The sequence below is a fragment of the Sphaeramia orbicularis genome, chromosome 3 (genome assembly GCF_902148855.1).
Source record: "Sphaeramia orbicularis chromosome 3, fSphaOr1.1, whole genome shotgun sequence".
NCBI lineage: Eukaryota > Metazoa > Chordata > Actinopteri > Kurtiformes > Apogonidae > Sphaeramia > Sphaeramia orbicularis.
This window is the reverse complement of record NC_043959.1, coordinates 7,880,102-7,899,415: the sequence shown is the minus strand read 5'-3', so window position 1 is coordinate 7,899,415 and position 19,314 is coordinate 7,880,102. Positions and strand designations below refer to the sequence as shown.

At 35.4% G+C, this 19,314-nt stretch overlaps 1 protein-coding gene across 1 annotated transcript; it reads left to right on the top strand.

The window, feature by feature from the left end:
* The first annotated feature begins 1,824 nt into the window (after positions 1–1,824).
* On the top strand, positions 1,825–18,450 carry sh2d7 (SH2 domain containing 7). Its single transcript, XM_030161744.1, has 6 exons — positions 1,825–1,995; positions 5,368–5,457; positions 5,559–5,724; positions 8,870–9,112; positions 13,660–14,307; positions 17,054–18,450. The coding sequence occupies exons 1-6, from the start codon at positions 1,844–1,846 to the stop codon at positions 17,096–17,098; spliced, it is 1,344 nt and encodes a 447-aa protein (XP_030017604.1). The 5' UTR covers positions 1,825–1,843; the 3' UTR covers positions 17,099–18,450.
* The last annotated feature ends 864 nt before the right edge of the window (positions 18,451–19,314 follow it).

The following is a 19,314-nucleotide window of genomic DNA, read 5'->3' as shown; positions in this document are numbered from 1 at the left end:
GAGAGAAGGAGAAAATGAAGGGGGGTGGGGAGTGGGGTGGCAAAGGCCCTTAGCAACAACAATAACCACAATGATAATCACAATGATAACAATAACCAGAACAAGCACTGAGTAAACTGGGCAAAAGTAAAAAAATAAAATTGAAATTAAATAAAAGAATAAAATAAAAAAACACGAACAAAATACCACAACCACCAATGGTGAAGCTAAGTTAGCTTTATCAGTACTAGTAAAAAAAAAAAAAAAAAAAAAAAAAACTTTGCTCAAGACAGCATTTACAGCATTTATATTTTTCAAGTATCTGATGTTAAAAGCTCTCAAGTTAGGAACAGTACAAGACTGGCACAGTTCTAACACACTCAGACATTTAAAATGACTTAATAAACCAAGCAAACAGCAGTAAGAACGATTCATCGGACCCTGCAGCAAGTGATTCATGACAGATTGACATGTTGTTTCACAAATGAGTTTGTACTGGCTCTAAACTAATGTCGGTGTGAGTAATAGACACAAAGGGCCTCCATCTGTAATATACTTCCGCGGGACAGAGCACTATTTTGTAATAACTTATTTCATGACCCCCTGACTATGGGTTGCAGACACCTGTCATAAGACCCCACTTTGAGAGCAATGTAATTATATGAATGTAATATTTGAGAAATAAGTACTTATATTCTGACTGACATTTGCATTGGTATGAATGGAGAAGAAACGATTACAGTGATTATGTGGACATGGACACTTTTTTAGATTGTTTTCATTCACTACTTAGAGGGCCTTTTGATAATTCCAGATTTGCCAGGTTAATTATATTTCTGTTTATCTGACTTGTCAGTTAAATTGGGTCTGTAAAGTAAGAAATTCAGTCAGTGTCCCACACTGCAAAAATCAAAATGTTATCAAGTGTATTTTTCTCATTTCTAGTCAAAATATCTCATCACACTTAAAATAAGACATAGTCACCTAAGGAGTAACTTCTCAGTGAGATATAAAAACTTATTTTTAGACAATAGATCTTGAAAATCTTATTTAAAGAAATCTTACCAAGTTCATTTCCACTAACTGCATTGGCATATTTTTTTTTTTTTTTTGCTTAATTCAAGATTTTTTTTGTTGTTGTTTAATTCTAGCAAAAAAAAAAAAAAAAAAATCTGTCAATGAAACAAGTGAAAATGATCTTGGTAAGATTTTTTTAAAATACGATTTTCAAGATCTATTGTCTAAAAATAACTTCTTGTATCTCACTGAAAAGTTACTCTTTAGGTGATTATGTCTTATTTTAAGTGTGATGAGATATTTTGACAAGAAATGAGAAAAATACACTTGACAAAATTTAGATTTTTTCCAGTGTAAAAATGCTTTGTCTTGTATATTTATATTTCTCTAATTAAAAAAAATGTGCAGAAGTTGTAGTTCATATGTTGGACACATGGTGTAAGTGTTGGGTTGGAAACACGTTGTATCGACATGACCACTTATTTAATTCCAGGACATTGAGACCAGCATCACCATTAAAGCAGATACTTTAAAGCACCACTAGACTAATAACAGTCTGTATGTAAAACTAAGTACACATTCAACATTCACTACATGACCAAATGCTGAATCTGTGACAAGGAACACAGATAGTAAAATTAAACCAACGTCCCAAAAAGTCATGGGGGAGTCAGAGTCACAGGTAGATAAACAGAGACAATGCCACTATTCAGATGAGTGTGACGCCTTGCAGTAATAGTCAAATGAGCCTCTTCGTTTTCCCTCTGACTCTCATCAGTGCAGACGGTATACTAGCTCTGCATGGTGTGCTACGAATGCTGTGAAAGATCCTGAGAAGCACGTGAAGATGGAGAAGAAGTCTGGTGTAGAGCTGCAGACGGAGCCCTCAGAGGGAGGCCTGAAGGAGCTGGTGCTCAGATGGTTCACAGAGACTCAGGCGCCGTTCATGATGCACAATGGCAACTTCCCTGACTGGTTCCAAGGCTTTACTACAAGGAAGTAAGCAGAAAAAAAAAAGAGTTTTGCTACAGGAGACATGAAGAGAAGTGATTTTTCATATGGTAATGTAGGGATTTTCACAAATTTAGAGCAACACAATTAATCAAATTGCCTGCAGTTTTGTTGCACAACCTGTGTAATGATAATAAAGCCTATTCGATTCGATTCGATTCGATTCGATTCGATTCGATTCGATTCAGTTCCTTTTTCTTTTCTGTTCTATTCTATTCTATTCTATTCTATTCTATTCTATTCTATTCCTTTTCTTTTCTTTTCTATTCCTTTTTCTATTCTATTCTATTCTATTCTATTCTATTCTATTCTATTCTATTCTCAGATCAGTCTGTCCTATTATGAAATCAAAAATAGTTGCAGTTAAATTTTTGAGCAGAGAGAGTAAACTGTGTCAAAGATAAAGATAAAAGTCTCTGTATTTTTAAAGGTCTTTTTATTTAAATAGTTTAGATTTACATGAAAAATAAAATTCACCAGTAATCTGTGTAATTTTATTGGTAACTACAATATTTATTGGAAATCACAATATTCTCCATGTTAAATCAATAATCAATAAAATGTTTTTACTAAATCCTGCAGTTAGGGCTGTATAACAGGAAACACTGAATTAACTCCAGTAACTCTTAAAGATCTAGAACTATTTTTGTGGCAACTTACAAATCAGTTTCTCTCCTTTCCTATGGGACTTAGCATTCATGATATTAACCTCAGCATTTTGCCTTTTCTGTGAAAATCTGATATCGAGGTATTTGAGGTCATTTTCTCTAATGAGACCTTCATACAAAAATTGATCTATCCAGTATGAATTGATATATAAACATGAGACTACATTATACAGTTTCACCACATTATACATTCTCATAGTTAAGAGAAACGTTCAGCCCTGTGTGATGGCAGATAACCAGAGACAGTCTTTTACATATTAAAGTGAAAGAACAGAATGTGTTTCTATTTGAACTATAATGTTTAACATGTGTACAGAGGTGTCAAAAATATTCACATTCATTCCTTAGGTAGAAGTATAGATACTAGGCTTTAAAAAGACTTCTGTAGAAGTTGAAGTATCAACCCAAGCTTTTTACTCAAAAAAGTGCAAAAGTACTGGTTTCAAAACTACTTAAAGTATAAAAGTAAATGTAAGGAGCAGAAAATGCCACTAGGACAAAAGCTTAGGCAGTTCCACAGGGGCCTGTAGTTCACTACCCCACCTCCACAAAAAGCATTTATCTAAAGGCCATAATGACTACAATGTTATATTAAAATCTTAATGTTGTTGGGATGCACTAGTCTACCTGTTTCAACTGCATATATGCCCATTGAAAATGAACACATTTTAGTCCAATGCAAATGTATTTAAAACCATATATGTGTAGGACTAAGCATTAACATGTGTTTCATGGAGCGGAAGATATGATGAGTAGTTGAATATAAGTATTGGAATGGTGCAAAAAATCATGGACAAACCAATAGGGTGTCAGAATGATATACAGTGGTGCAGAAAGGGTCCCCTGGGGCCCCAAGCTAGCTATATATATATATATATATATATATATATATATATATATATATATATATATATATATATATATATATATATATATATATATATATGTATATATATATATATATATATGTGTGTGTGTGTGTGTGTGTGTGTGTGTGTGTATATATGTATATATATACATATATATATGTGTGTGTATATATATACATATATTTGCATAGTATTTAACCTGCACGTAATATCTCACTCTGACAGAGACAGACAGGTGAGGGAGGGGCAATTTGGACTCAGGGGTCCCCTTCAGAGAATTTGAGACAGCTAGTTGTTACTGCAACTTCTCCCTGCTGCTGTGAAGTGAACTTATTCTTTAGACTGTTTGTGTCAAGTCTGTTGGTCCTTTGGGGGCCCCTGCTGGCTTAGGGGCCCCAAGCAGCTGCCTGCCTTGCCTAATGGCAAGCTGCACCACTGATGGTATATGTCTCTTATCCAACCACAATCAAATTCACTCTATCCAGATGGCGCCATTTATCTGGATATTTTTATTTATTATTTGAATAATGACAAGTCAGAATGAAACCACATGAAATAGGAGTAACAAGGTTATTTTTAAAATCTAAGGAGTAGAAAGTTCAGAGAATTGCATGAAAATGTAAGGAGTAGAAGTAAAAAGTCGGCTGAAAAAATAATTACTCCAGTAAAATATAGATAACCAAAATTTCTGCTTAAGTAAAGTAACAAAGTATTGGTATTTTGTTACTTGACACCTTTGCATATGTACCCCTGTAAAAGCCAAACTAACCATTGCTATCTAACATTTTTAGCTCCAGATTAGCCATCAGTAAACATGAATTTCAGTCTAATATTATCCATATACACCTAATGTTAATACAAGGCAATTTTCTTAAATCCAATAAATGAAGCCAATAGGAGTCAAGACCTGAAAACATAAAAAAGTCTACATGCAAATGATAAAAACCCTCGGCTGCAGTATGTTGGGCCCAGTCAATGCTGTTGAAAGCTTTGAGTTTGGCATGTATGTCATGTAATTATTAAAATTTGTTGATTCCACTGCATTTTTAACCCATAAAGACCCAAACCATAAGCATCATACCATCTACTGATCTAAACTGTTTAATACCTGTTGATCCACTAATCCTATCAATACATGCAAATAATTGGTGTAAAATGCAGTTTGTCATCTTTTCATGGTCATCAGATATGACCCATTTGGACATTCAGAGGCTTCGTAGTTGCCGTGGAAACACTGTCATCTATTACAACAGTGATTCACCAGTAAAACCCATGGAGTTGAAACAATGACAGTGGATGGAGACACTTGTTTTAGGTCCAGTTATTGATATCTTTGCTGAAAAAGTAACTTTTTCTTCAGTTTTGTCTGTCTGATTTAACCCTCAACTTTAATCTGAACTTTTTATAAAAATCTACACAATCAATGAATTAAATATAGGAAAATACATGATTTTCACTGAAAAACTGCAAAACACAGAGGATAATATTATAATAAATGGTGATAAATCACTTAAAAAGGGTTAAATAAAGAGAAAAATTCACTTGAGATCTGCCACAAAAGTAGCACTGGGTCTTTATGGGTTAATATAGACCACATTTTTCTGAAAAAAAAAAAAAAAAAATTGTAGGGGTAAAAATCAGTTGATCCTAAACAATATTTAATATGAAATGACTGTATGAAACAATGCTTTCATGATCCGTGTCTTACCTCTTTGTTTAAGAGAACTGAGTGAAAACAGAGACACATAGGCTTTATAACTCGTTTTTAAATCTCATTTGCCTATAAATGTGTCCAACTGGCTCTTTGTCGTTCTCTGCCCCAGGGATGCGGAAGATCTGCTGAGAGACAAAGCTCTGGGTTGTTTTCTCATTCGCCTCAGTGATAAAACCATCGGCTACATCCTGTCCTACAAGTGAGAATCAAATCGAGTATCTACTGCTGCTTAAATCTGTTGGATTATCTCCTTTGGTGCCTTTCCCGATTCATCTAACTGCCTGTGCACTTCCTCCAAAGGGGTCATGACAGATGCCGCCATTTTGTAATCACACAAAACCAGGAAGGATTTTTCATAATATCAGGAGACTGCCAGACGTACGGCAGCCTCGTAGAGCTGATAGAACACTACAAGGTCAGCCCCATCCAGCCCTTTGGAGAATATCTGACCTCCAACAGTTATGAGGTGAGAAAGGCCTGTGACACAACAAACACCAACAATTTATTCACTTTAGTTGATATTCATCTGCCTTCTTGCAAGGAAATCTTAATTTTAAAAGTGCGTGAAGATATTTGCATCCAGTCTGTACACCTGAATGTATGACAGGTGTGTCAGAGAGAGAACAATGAGAAAATCTAAGACACTGTCTCACTGCTACCGAATAATTTATTAAAGGAGTGATATTTTGCTTTTTTTAAAAATGGAATTACGCATTTTAAAACATTTTCCTGTGGCCTACATAAACTGTATGTGCTATGCTTGAGTCTGAATTTAAACTCCACAGGTCCATCCATCTTCAACCCTATTTCTGAGTAATGACACCAGAAAGGTGGTTTTGAGTGCTGGCCCTTTAAATGCAAATGAGACACTTCATGCCCCACCCCCTCCAGGTTGTTGGCTGTGCTGCTCTGTCCCATTTAGCCACTTGCATTTGTTAATTCAACCAACAACTAAACATTTTAGGTAATCGACACGAAGTTTGGACATATTTTCAGTATGGACTACAACCGCTGCTGCTGACAAACTATTACGTTGTACTCAGAGAAATGTTCATCAGAAGTCTTGACTTTAAATGTGCAAATGTTGTGACGTAACCAGTTATAGATGTAACAAATTAAGCAGGAATTAAAACAGGTTGTAGAAATCCACTCAATTTCTGCCAAAATGAATATAAATATAGCTTTGCAGCACCTGGAGGGTTCAAATTCAAACTTTTTGAACTATTAGGGTCCAAATACACAAATAAATGAACCAAAGACTAATAAAAGTGGGTTTAGCAAAATATGACCCCTTTAAACTACAATGTTACTGTGTGTTCAAGCTTCTTCAGAGGTGCATTTCCCCATAGGACATATCAATCATCTGCTCATCCAATCGGAAAATTAAAGGAAAAGAACAGTTTAAAAAAAAAAAAAATGTACAGGGTGTCCATAAAGACTCTTTACTATTTAACACATTTATTACTAAAGAAAATGAGTAGACGATCTTTCGAAATTATTACAAAATTAAAAGTAGATATTTAAGGTTTTTGCCTCATTTAATTCACCTCTATGGACACCATTAGCTGTACGAAGCCCATCCAGATGGTACTGGATTTGTTTCCACGTTGGCTGTATCACAGACTCATCAATGGTGTCAATGACATCAGTGATCTTTTCCTTCAGGTCGTTGATGTCCAGTATCTTTGTTTGACACATGATATCTTTAGCATAACCTCATAGACAGAAATCCAGAGCATTGATATCTGGTGAAGGAGGTGTCCAGGGAATTGGACCATCCCTTCCAATCCACCGGTCTGGAAATGTTTGATTTAGGAACCCACCAAAATGCAGTCCCCAATGTGGTGGTGCACCATCTGCCTGGAAAATGATGGTTGGTTGAAGGTCATCCAGCTGTGGTGACACATATTCAGTCTAACGGTCAAAGTAAACATTTGCAGTAATTTTGTTTATTTTATTTGTTTAAAATAGATTCCTATTAGTTGCTACCAAGGTAATAACTGCTCTTCCTTGAATCCATCACTTAAAATAGTACATACATCATTTTAATGCATATATGTAAAGAAAAGTGAATTGATTTCTTACAGAATTAAAATGAACCAAAGATTCGATTGCACATGATCCCACAATGTGATTAAAAACTTTGATAAATAACCACTGAGTACATAGAACAAATCTGATCAACAAATCTCATCAATTGCTTCTGTAATAATTTTTTTTTCAAACTGTGAAGAGACTTTGTGGACACCGTGTGTATTTACAATTACACTGCATCAAATGTTCATTAGTAAATAATGTCCACTCATTAGTTGTCATTCACTGAGAATCTATTTTAAATTTTCTGTGCCTGTTCTATTGAAAATATTTATACAACTTTACTCAGAACAAATGACCAGAGTATCAAGGTCAGCAGCTTGGAGGGACTGTAGAAATCCTAAAAGAAGCTTGGCCTTTGGACAATCTGCCTTCTCTGTCAAAGCCATGATGAGATGGAATCAGCTCCTATAGGCTGAAAACATGTCAAGATTTTCATGTGTTTTCTCATGCAGTTACACAAATGTGCTTTGTGTCTCCAGCATTGATAACATTATTTGCGCAAACTGCTTTATTTCTCTACTGTAACATGCTGTAATTCAAGTTATGCTGTTAAGATAGTCCTGAAAATGCTACATAAATACTAAATAAAAAAGGTTTGCATAACTCCCCAGTCAACTGTAGGCTCATGCAATATCATCTTACAAATGTAAGCAATAGGGTGAATAATGGGGAATAAAAGAGAGGACAAAGAGAAAAAAAGAACTAAAAGAAAAAAAGGATTAAAATAATAATGTAAATGAACAAATACATAGCATATTTAAGTAATATTTTTTTCAGGTCATAGCCAATGATGCAAAATGAAGCAGCAGTGTTAGGAGAGTAAAGTTACACATATCACAATTTGAGCAAAAATATGACTTAGGCAATTACGCTATAAGGCTAACGACATGCATCATATATATTTGGGAGAAAAATTAAAAAATGAAAACAAACGTAAGACACAAAAAGGATATTCTTCAGGCTTGGAACAAGCAACATGCAAAAATAAAAAAAAAAACAAGTGTTAGTCATCATAAAGCTGTTAATGAAGACAGTACAGACTGAGGAATTGTCATTTTATGCAAATACATGACTCCACAATGGAGCTCTTTGTTTGGTATTCAGCATTAAACAGGACAGTGAGAAAGAGCTATTTCATTGCATTTTATCAAGTTTCCGAAGGCATGTGTGGAACTTAAAAAAAAGTTTTCATCCAGATAGATGCAATCAACTGTACATGAAAAATGCAAAATATCACTCAGTGTAATTAGTGCTTCTCTATCACATGGCATATCTGCTATGAATGGTGTCTGCACTGTTATAGATAGATAGATAGATAGATAGATAGATAGATAGATAGATAGATAGATAGATAGATAGATAGATAGATAGATAGATAGATAGATAGATAGATAGATAGATAGATAGATAGATAGATAGATAGATAGATAGATAGATAGATAGATAGATAGATAGATAGATAGATAGATAGATAGATAGGCAACAACACCATGAATACCTGTGTGTGTTTTCAGGAGGACTCATCTGATCTGTATGATGTGGTGAATTATGAAGCCAAAGGGAAGTCTGGGGTGAGCGTCCAAGCTCTGCGGACTCTGTGGGACCAGAGGGGGGATCAGCAAAGTGAGCTGACGACTAATCAAAAACTTCAGCAGCCAAGTGTGTGTGGTGCCGTGCAGCCGCCAGCACTGCCACTGAAAGCCAAAAGCAGAAGGCTGACGGGAACGGTGTCTGTAGATGCAATGACACTCACACAGGTAAAAACAATAAAACTGAACATGACTTTTTACAGCTTTATCTATAAATCTGTGGCAAAGTCTTGGTGTTGCTAGTCTGTATTTGTCAATAAAATATTCCACATTTAGGTGTGAAATGTTTCATTGAATGTGTAACCACTGTCTGTAAAGAACTGAGCTGTTCAGGTTCTGATAAATAACAGTTAACAATGAAAATATTTGATTAGGAAATAAGTCAAATGTTGAATAAGAGCTGTATTTCTCTGTTAGACTAAAAAAAGACCTAAACCCAGACTGACACATTTACAGTCCAAGCGCAGTATTTGCATAGATGCCATATCAAACAGTAGCAGTATAACTTTACAATAAAATATCTGATATTCCAATTAAGCTTTGTGTACTAAAAATAAACAACACTGGATCTTAAAGTACATAGATAATACCATGATGGTATTGATTGTTTTAATGGTACAGGTCACTATCATACGGTTAGAATCATATTAGGTTCTAAATTATTATCTGTATTATAAAAGCCAAGTGGCCTGTGTGTGTGTGCGTGTGTGTGTCCAGGGATTCACACAAAATCCGGAGAAGGCTGGTTTGGCAAACATGTATTTTTGGTCAAGGAACAGACTAGCAAAAACAGAGAGTTGATTGGACCAATATTTTGAAAAATATTAGTAATTTTGGAATACAATACCTTACAATCATGTTGCTATGGCCAGAATGCTTTGGCGGTGACTGCTGGACAAATGCAGTACAGCATGCACGAATACACAACAGCATAAAAACTACCTCATATAGAACCTGTGGATCCCCACATTATAAGTACTTAATGATATGACACTATTATACATTTATTGTTAAATAAGTTTATTGCATTATAATACTGTATAATACTATAATACAATAAATGCTATGATTTATACTATAAGTATGAAAGCGACATTATCATATTATAATACTATTAAATATTACTAAAATGTGTACAATAAGGATGCATAAATATATTGTGACTGAATTTATGTTCATTCGAAGACAGTGTGTCAAAGGCCTGTAAAACTCAAAACAGTTCACTTATCTTTGATCATGAAAATGTCTTTGATTCCATTGAACAAAACAGGGAATGCAAACCTGCAAAAGCATTAATATACAGTATAACATAATAAAACATAGAACACATCATTATTACATTATTTTTATTATTACATTACAGATTTGACAATAACACTTTTACATTATAACTCATACTTAATGTTCACTATCGTTTTATACTATTGCCCAACTATAAGTTGGAATAAAAAATATTTCAAAAAACATAAATTTTACCTTTTCTCATGAAATGATTGTGACAATGTTATATATTGTTGATAGATAAAGGGTATCTGGGGAGTATGTTAATCCATGTTCCTGGTCAAAGGTGATTATTGTTGTGTACAAGTAGGAATAAAAAGAGGAATATAGTTCTACTGCTACTACGAGTACTGAAAATAATAATAATTATTATTATCAGTAGTAGTAGTAGTTGTAGTAGTATTTATTATTGAGATCATCATCATTATTCTTATTACATATTTTGCTACTTGATGACAGAGAAATAACAGGTTGAGGAGGCCACATCTGTTCTGGGTAATTTGTATCATAAGAGAGTTCATTTGCATTAACAACGTTAAAGACCAAGTCTAGATGGAGACAGGTTCAGCTAACTGTTGCAAAAACAAACAAGCCAGTCTGGATTTCCGCTTCATGTTATACCAAATTTCCAACCATAAAACAGTTGCAAACAACCTGGTTTAATACTTTGAAATAATTCTTCCATTTGTGGTGCCACCGTTGGTAACACTGGTAAAACTTAAACTCTATTCCCGTATCCATTTTGCAGTTGTTATTATTAGACGAGTATAAAAAGTTAAATATTCACAGAACTGACAGTAGAGCTTACCTGCTCACATGCACATTAAAATTGCACACGATGCAAATACTGCCCATGGATGAACACCTGACTTTAGTCATATAATGTATTTTAGATTCAGGTTCAATAGTGTTTAGGCTACATCTGATTATCTGAATGCTGTAGGCATTTCAAAATGTCCTCAAAATATTAAATACTACGTTCACACTACAGATCTTAATTACAATTTTTTTTCCTCAAATCCAATTTTTTTTTATATGTATGTTCACAATATAATTCAGATGTGATTGCCATTAGACTCATTGTGTTTACTGTCTACGGTCCTGACATATGGGTCAAAAAGTCACATTTGGGCTTTTACCTGTAGGTGTGAATGTACCTTAAGAGTTATCTCTTTGACCTGGATAGTCTTTCATTGTGAAAATCTGACTTATTTTTTAATCAAACCCAAGCAGAAGTCTAATGGATAATGATGTCTTCTTGTCTGTCTCGTAGTCCAACCTTTTGGGAAGGAAGTAGCAGCTGCCACTTAAAAAAATAAATCTAGGTTTTAATATCAGTACAATATTTACAGGGTGGGGAAGCAAAATTTACAATGAACATTTAGTTGTTTTTTCTCAGCAGGCACTACGTCAATTGTTTTGAAACCAAACATATACTGATGTCATAATCATACTTAGCACTATTATCCATACCTTTTCAGAAACTTTTGCCCATATGAGTAATCAGGAAAGCAAACGTCAAAGAGTGTGTGATTTGCTGAATGCACTCGTCACACCAAAGGAGATTTCAAAAATAGTTGGAGTGTCCATAAAGACTGTTTATAATCTAAAGAAGAGAATGACTATGAGCAAAACTATTACGAGAAAGTCTGGAAGATACTATTAAAGAAGAATGGGAGAAGTTGTCACCCGAATATTTGAGGAACACTTGCGCAAGTTTCAGGAAGCGTGTGAAGGCGGTTATTGAGAAAGAAGGAGGACACATAGGATAAAAACATTTTCTATTATGTAAATTTTCTTGTGGCAAATAAATTGTCATGACTTTCAATAAACTAATTGGTCATACACTGTCTTTCAATCCCTGCCTCAAAATATTGTAAATTTTGCTTCCCCACCCTGTACATCTCTGAGTCAAACTGATACCTATGGAAACAGTACAAAATATTGGGTGCAGAAAAATGGTCCTCCTGCTGATGTTTTTATCAATATTGTCAATCAATAACATGTTCTACAATATATGACTTCCTTGCAGCTCCAAAAAGAACTGCGAGAAAAATGATGGGAAAATGTATATGTGATTATTTATGATTTTTTCGTGCAGGTTGTGCATATCCAGGTGGAAACAGAAGAGAGAATGGGAACAAATATGCTAAGACATAAAAGGGTTAAAGGTTATGAGTATACAGAAGTGATAAATCAGAAAAATTTTTTAAATAATAGTATAGAAAGAAGCTTAGGGGGCAAAAAAAAAAAAAACCCTGGCAAAATCACTAATCCCAAATACAATAATAGTGAAAGCCCCCCCCCCCCCCCCCCCCCTTTTATTTCTTATTGTTATCGTCACTCCAATTTTTCTACATTTCTAGAATATACATTAACAGACTTTTGTTTTTGGAGGTGGTATAGTAGTACAGGTACATTTTAAAGAGGGGTCTCAAACTCATTTTCATTCAGGGGCTACATTCTTTTAGGCTGGACCAGTAAAATAATAGCATAATAACCTATAAATAATGACAACTACACATTTTTGTCTTTGTCTTAGTGCAAAAAAAAAAAAAAAAAATTATGAAAATGCTTATTTGTATGAACTATCCAAAAAATGTGAATAACCTGAAAAAATTGAAATTTGAATAAAAAAAAACTTAAGAAAATTTAGGGGAATTTAAACAATATTAGGCCTCAACTTATAATTTCTACATGTGCATTATGGATCGGATCTACAAAGACACTAAACACTTAATAACAAGCAGAAAATAGTTAAAATTGTGCTGAATTTTCTTTAGACATTTCAGGTTGTTCATATTTGTTCAGATTATTCACATTTTGTTTCAGGATAGTTTGTAAATGTAAGTATTTTCATAATTTAATGTTATTTTTTGCATTAAAACAAATAAAAAAAATTTGAAATTTAGATTATTTATAGGCATAATGTAATATTTTTCTCATATCAAAGCAAGAAGAAAATATGGAGTCATTATTTTTTGTAGGTTTTTATGCTGTTATTATTTTACTTGAGATCGTATAGATCTGTATGTGGAACCTGAACAAAAATGAGTTTGACAGCCTTGACTGGGGAATTTTTGCACTTTGCAAATTCATCCTACGGGCCGGACTGGAACCTTTGGCGGGCTGGATTTAAAGTACAGGGTGTCTCATAAGTCTCCATACATAGGAAAAATAAACGTTTCTTGACATAAACCATTTTTATTTATATAATATGCTCTATATGACTGCCATATTGTCAGGAACACATTTCAATGCGTGTCCTCCACTGCTGAAGAACTGTAAAGAGGAAATATAAAGAAATACATGTTAGAACCATATATGTATGGAATGTATTATGTCTCCTATGTATGGAGACTTATGGGACACCCTGTATATAAACTACACATAGCGCCTTTAATTAACATTCTGCACATCATTTTTCTTTTCAGGGCGTCCCACCGTTACCAAAGAGAGGCATTCCTCTGGGCTTCTCCCTGGGTGGATCACTCCCTGACACAACATTACATCCAATCGAAACACCAGCAGAGCCAAACAGGGCAAAAACTCCTCCAGAAAACCCAAAGTCAGAGCCAGTGTGTAACAGAGCTGAAGACTCAGCTAAACCCAGTGACACCAGCAGGGCCGTGGACACACCGCAGATCACATACTCTGAGCTAACAAAGGTAGAGAGCAGGAGCAGATCTCTGCCAAGACTAGACAACAACATGGAGGAGGAGGCGTACTCCAACCGGATCACGACCCCAGCCTCTCACTCCCCGTCGGCGCTGAAGAAGGTCACCTGCCACACCTACTCCCTCCAGGAGCCCAGGGATGGTCTGAGGCTCAGCAGCAGCGATGAAATGCTGAGGTCCAACCCTCTGTACCACAGCTCAGGGGGTGCAGGAGGACGGTCAGCACAGCAGGGGGACAACATGTACGCCGAGGTTCCCCAGATACCAACACCCACCACTGTGCCTGAAACCACGTATGAGAAGATCCCAGAGCCAGGAAGCACAAACCCTACCAACACCTACGAGACTCTGGATGACATGAAAACCCAAAAGTCCAAATCACAGAAATCCACCTGGGGCAAAAACGTAAGTCAGAGTCAATAAATGTGGAGGTTATGAGAGCACAATGTAATAGAATAGAACAGAATGTCCTAGGTGCCATAAAAAAGTATAAATAATGTATATAAAAGAGTATAAAAACTAAAGAAAAACCCTGATGGCATAAATATCTAAAAAAAAAAAAAAAAAGAGTGTTACTAGAAGTATAAGACACATAAAACATCATCATATACTCTGGACAACATTCAGCATTCCACACAATTAATTAATGCCCGGCAGTATTCAGTGCAATTATGGTCCTGGGATAAAAACTGTTTTTAGACGGTTTGTGCTGGCCTTTAGTGTCCAGAAACGTCTGCCAGAGGGTAAAAGATCAAAAAGTGAAAAACCTGGGTGGTTACATCCCTGATAATATTCCCTGCCCTCCTGAGATAGTGGGAACTGTAGAGTTCCTCCAGGGAGGGAAGGGGCAGCCGGTAGTCTTCTGGGCCATGGTGACGACCCTTTGGAGCGCCTTCCTATTCACTGCTCCAATACCACACACAGATGCAGTACATCAGGATGCTTTCTATGGCACATCAGTAAAAAAACACAAGCAGTTTCTGGGAGAGATGGTTGCTCCTGAGAGTCCTCAGAAAATAAAGTGAAGTTAAAAATGACAAACTTCCAGATTCGGATTCAGATATTTTATTCATGCACAGAGAAAGAAAAATGAGCAGTTTACAACAGATGTACATGAAAGGGAACCCCAAATATGCGTACCCCAAATAAAAACCCCAAATAAATACTTAATGATAGGGGACCCAAGCAACTGAGCACAACCTCACCCACATCCCCCCTCAACCCACACCCCCTAACTACATACCTACCTATTCATCACCACCCACTGATACTCAGGCGCAGTCATCGACACAAACCACACACAAGCATCCGCACAATCACACATTGGTACACTTACTTTACATAATAAAATATTCTACAAGTAGTTTTGGCAAAAAAAAAAAGATGAATTAAACATATTAACATAATTTAATCACAATATTTTAACTCATTTCAATCCAAAATATCAAGTTTTGGGAATTTTTGTATTTCAACCTGATTTTTAAAGGGTACTTGTTGTGAATTTTCATAGCTAGCTATTTCAAAACATCATGTATAATACTAGCAGTTCCATCAGGTTACTTTCGTTATAGCCTGTTGTCAACTTCGTGCGAGTACTAAGTTGCTGCTCGGTCAGTCAAACATGGTCAGAGACATGTTGCCTCCTTCATGGGCTGTTCCAGAACCAGTAGTGAAGCAGACTAGTATTGTCCAATTACCTGGGCTGCGATGGACTGGTCGCTGACCCCGTGCAGCAGACACCAGTCTAAGGGCGTTTCCACACAGCGTACTCGAGTCTGTTCTGTATGTGGATACGTTCACACCTTTCCTGCAGATGATGCATTCCACGGCATGTGCCCAAGAACAACTGGGTGTTACAGGGCTGAAACAGTAGGTGGCGATGTGGAAGGAATTCTGTAGCTATCCTACAAATGTGGAAGTCAGAAGACGACAAACTCTCACCTATCTGTTAGCCTGTTTGAGGCAAAGAGAAACCGACTGACCTTTATTGTCCCTGTTATATCACTGGGTGGTTCGGTTGATAAGGCGAGCCCGTGCTGTGGTGGATCTGAGGCTTTTTTAGGAGACAACAGGAGCACCACCTATGGTCTCATGGTGATGAACCCACTTCCGTTGTCAGAGTGGTGATTAGGTCACCTGCGGACTTGGGCACGGATCGCATTCACAGGGCAATGTACTGTGCTGGAGTCCAGGCAGTCCGTACCCAGGACCACCAACTCAAGTGGACATGAATACAGTACTCGAGGACGGAACGGTTGCATTCACATGGATAAAATTAAGCAGACTTTGGGGTCCAGTGTACGCGGATACGGACTCGAGTACGCGGTGTGAAAATGCCCTAAGATGACTAATTGTCAGATCTAATAGATAACCATTTACACCCATTTCCTTAAAATTGCTACCCATAATTTTCTTCTTGAACACATACTTTCCACTCAATCTTGCTCACTGACTGCTGCTTGTTTACTCACTCTTGATCACCCAGAAACAATGTAAGTACGTCTCTTCTGGCTGGTAGTGGCTGTTCCCCATAGGTTCTGCCCCAGTGCGTAATTCACTCAATGAAAAGGTCCGGTGTGGTGCATTTATGGTGATTTTTTTTTTTTTTTTAACTGAATTTGCACCTCTCTTGCTTATATGTAATAAACAAAGCACAATTAATGTCATAAACATGACCAGTACAGGTACACTTTAAAAATAGCTTGATGCTGTTAAATGTTATGCATTATATTCATTTATGATGAGGTATTTATATAACTTATGTGAGATGTTGTAGGTTAGACTGTGGGAACAACATGACATGTATGAGTAAAAGTATTTAAAAAATACTTAAGTAAGGAAATACGAAAGTAACTAAATCTGACTATTATTAGATCTAAAGTCTGATTTAATTTTAATGAAATATTTAGTAAATATAACTCAAATTTAGGTGTATATTTACAAGTTTGAATCTCAATGAAATTTTTATGCTGAGTAATCAGGTTGTATTAAATACATTTGATTAACTTCAAAAATATATTCATATTTCACTATCTTTTATCAACTGAATAATCTTACATGTAATTTTGTTGCTATGTTTTAAGCATCTGTTGGTCATGGTTTTTTTATACTGCAAAATGACTTTCATTAATGGTCTGTTTTCTTTCTGCAGAATTTGAGATGGAAGATATTCTTTCCAGAGCACAAGAAGAAATAAACTTGACAAAAATGCAGCATAACATTTTTTTTTTCATAGAGAATCAATTTCGTCAGTTTTTCAGCATAACATAAAAACTATCAATTATAAAATATATCACTTTTACGCCCCCCCCCCCCCCAAAAAAAAAAAAAAAATTACTCCACTGTGTATGTTTTCCTTTGTAACAAAAGGATCAGTGCAGTATTGCCTGTTTATGTTGTAATTTTTTTTTTTTCATTTTTTTGTTACTTTTTTCATATTTTCCATATTCATATTACCGCTGATGCAGAGTACAGAGACTTAATAATGTAAAAATGAATAATGAATAAATAAATAGAGAATGACACATGTTTAGACTGTTTATTATTATTGTTGTTATTATTATTATTATTATTATTATTATTATTATTATTATTATTATATTAATGAAGATGTTTAAAGTTGATCTCATTTGAAGTACTTTATAAACTGTAGTAGGTTCTGTAGTAGGTTCACATACACTAAGGCATCATATTCTATAGATTACAAGCACAGAATTTCTTGTTTGAATGTAGGACAACAGATGAAAAGCTGCATAAAATGGAAATATTCAGTAAAGTACTGGTAGAAGTAGTAGTGTATCTGAGGACAAATAGTTGTTTTCTATTCATGCAAACATGTTTCAGGGGAAATCAAACTGTATTAGACATTTAGAAAATTAGATCCAAAACAGAAAACCTGCGATACCTGGAGCTGCACTGACCTATGATTGGAGTTGAAACAGACTGAGGCTGTTCTGTTTTCAGTTGGAAGGGTCTCTCACATGCTTTATCCTCTTTCCTTGTCTTCTCAGTGTATTGTTTCATATCATTTCCTCTGTGTAAACTTAAACATCTCCTCCCCTTTCCTTCACCTCCTTTATTATTGAGGCTTCCTCAAGGGGCCCGTTTCTGCCAAAGGCCTCCCTTCTCCAAATAATGTGCTCTTTTCTCAACTGAATCTCCACCATCATTATATAATGGAGCTAAAATAGAGTCTCTGTGTGACTTTATTTTAAAGAGCCTACTATGTTCTTGAATTCTGTTTCCACTTTTTAAAAGGCTGCTCATTTTAATATTGTAAGGTTGACGTCTTCACACGAGGCTCTTTTCTCGGCTCAAATATGTCCTTTTGTTCAATCCTTTCTGGTACTGTTATGGTTTATTTTTAAATTTGCCTGTGTGTTCAGATACAATCACTGCAGACCATTAAAATTATACGTTTATTACAATTATATATATAACTAGAAGCACTCGGAGAGCGCAGACCTCCGCCAAGGCTGATCAGTGGCCCCCCCCGTGGGCCCCCCCACCCCCGATCACCACCAAAATTTAATCATTTCTTCCTTATCCCATTTCCAACAAACCCTGAAAATTTCATCCAAATCTGTCCATAACTTTTTGAGTTATGTTGCACACTAACGGACAGACAAACAAACAAACAAACAGACAAACAAACAAACAAACAAACCCTGGCAAAAACATAACCTCCTTGGCGGAGGTAATTAGCCTGCAGAATATTACTAAGTTAATTAAATGGTAAGAATGTAATTTCTGCCTTTGTAACAATAAATGTAGACATGTAAAATTTACTGTCTTGACAAATCATTTTTTCAGCCATTGTTATCCTTTGCACACAGTAATGAGACAATGTCCCACATTTTGACTTTGAAGAGAAAACATGATTTACATCCAAATGAGTCACAAAATTTACCAGACTTCCTTTGAAAATCTCACCAAAAATATGTGTTTTTGATCAGTCAAAAATGCTTTGATCAATGGCATATTGTTGATATAATTTTTGGATCTTTTGGTCATGATCAAAATGACACATGAGCTGGTGCAGGGCTATTATTTATTCCTATTATCGAGTTAAACATTATATCAAAATGTAGGACTACTTCTAATTGTGGGTAACGTGTCTTATATTGCCTCCGACAAACATGCCATACACTGTATTTGACATCTGTATTTACAAATACTAAAGCATATTGGTTTTTAATATGAGAATATGGATGAATTTGCCTCCAAAGAGAGCACTGTGTTTCTGACATATATGATAATTGAGTCTGAAAGCCATACACTGAGAAGGAAAAAAAAACACATCTTGTTAGCTCTCTCTACGATGTATTGTTTTTTTTATTTCCACTTTTTAAATACATATTTTATGTGAAACCTTATATGATTTCTATATGATGTGCGTAAAATACATTTGTA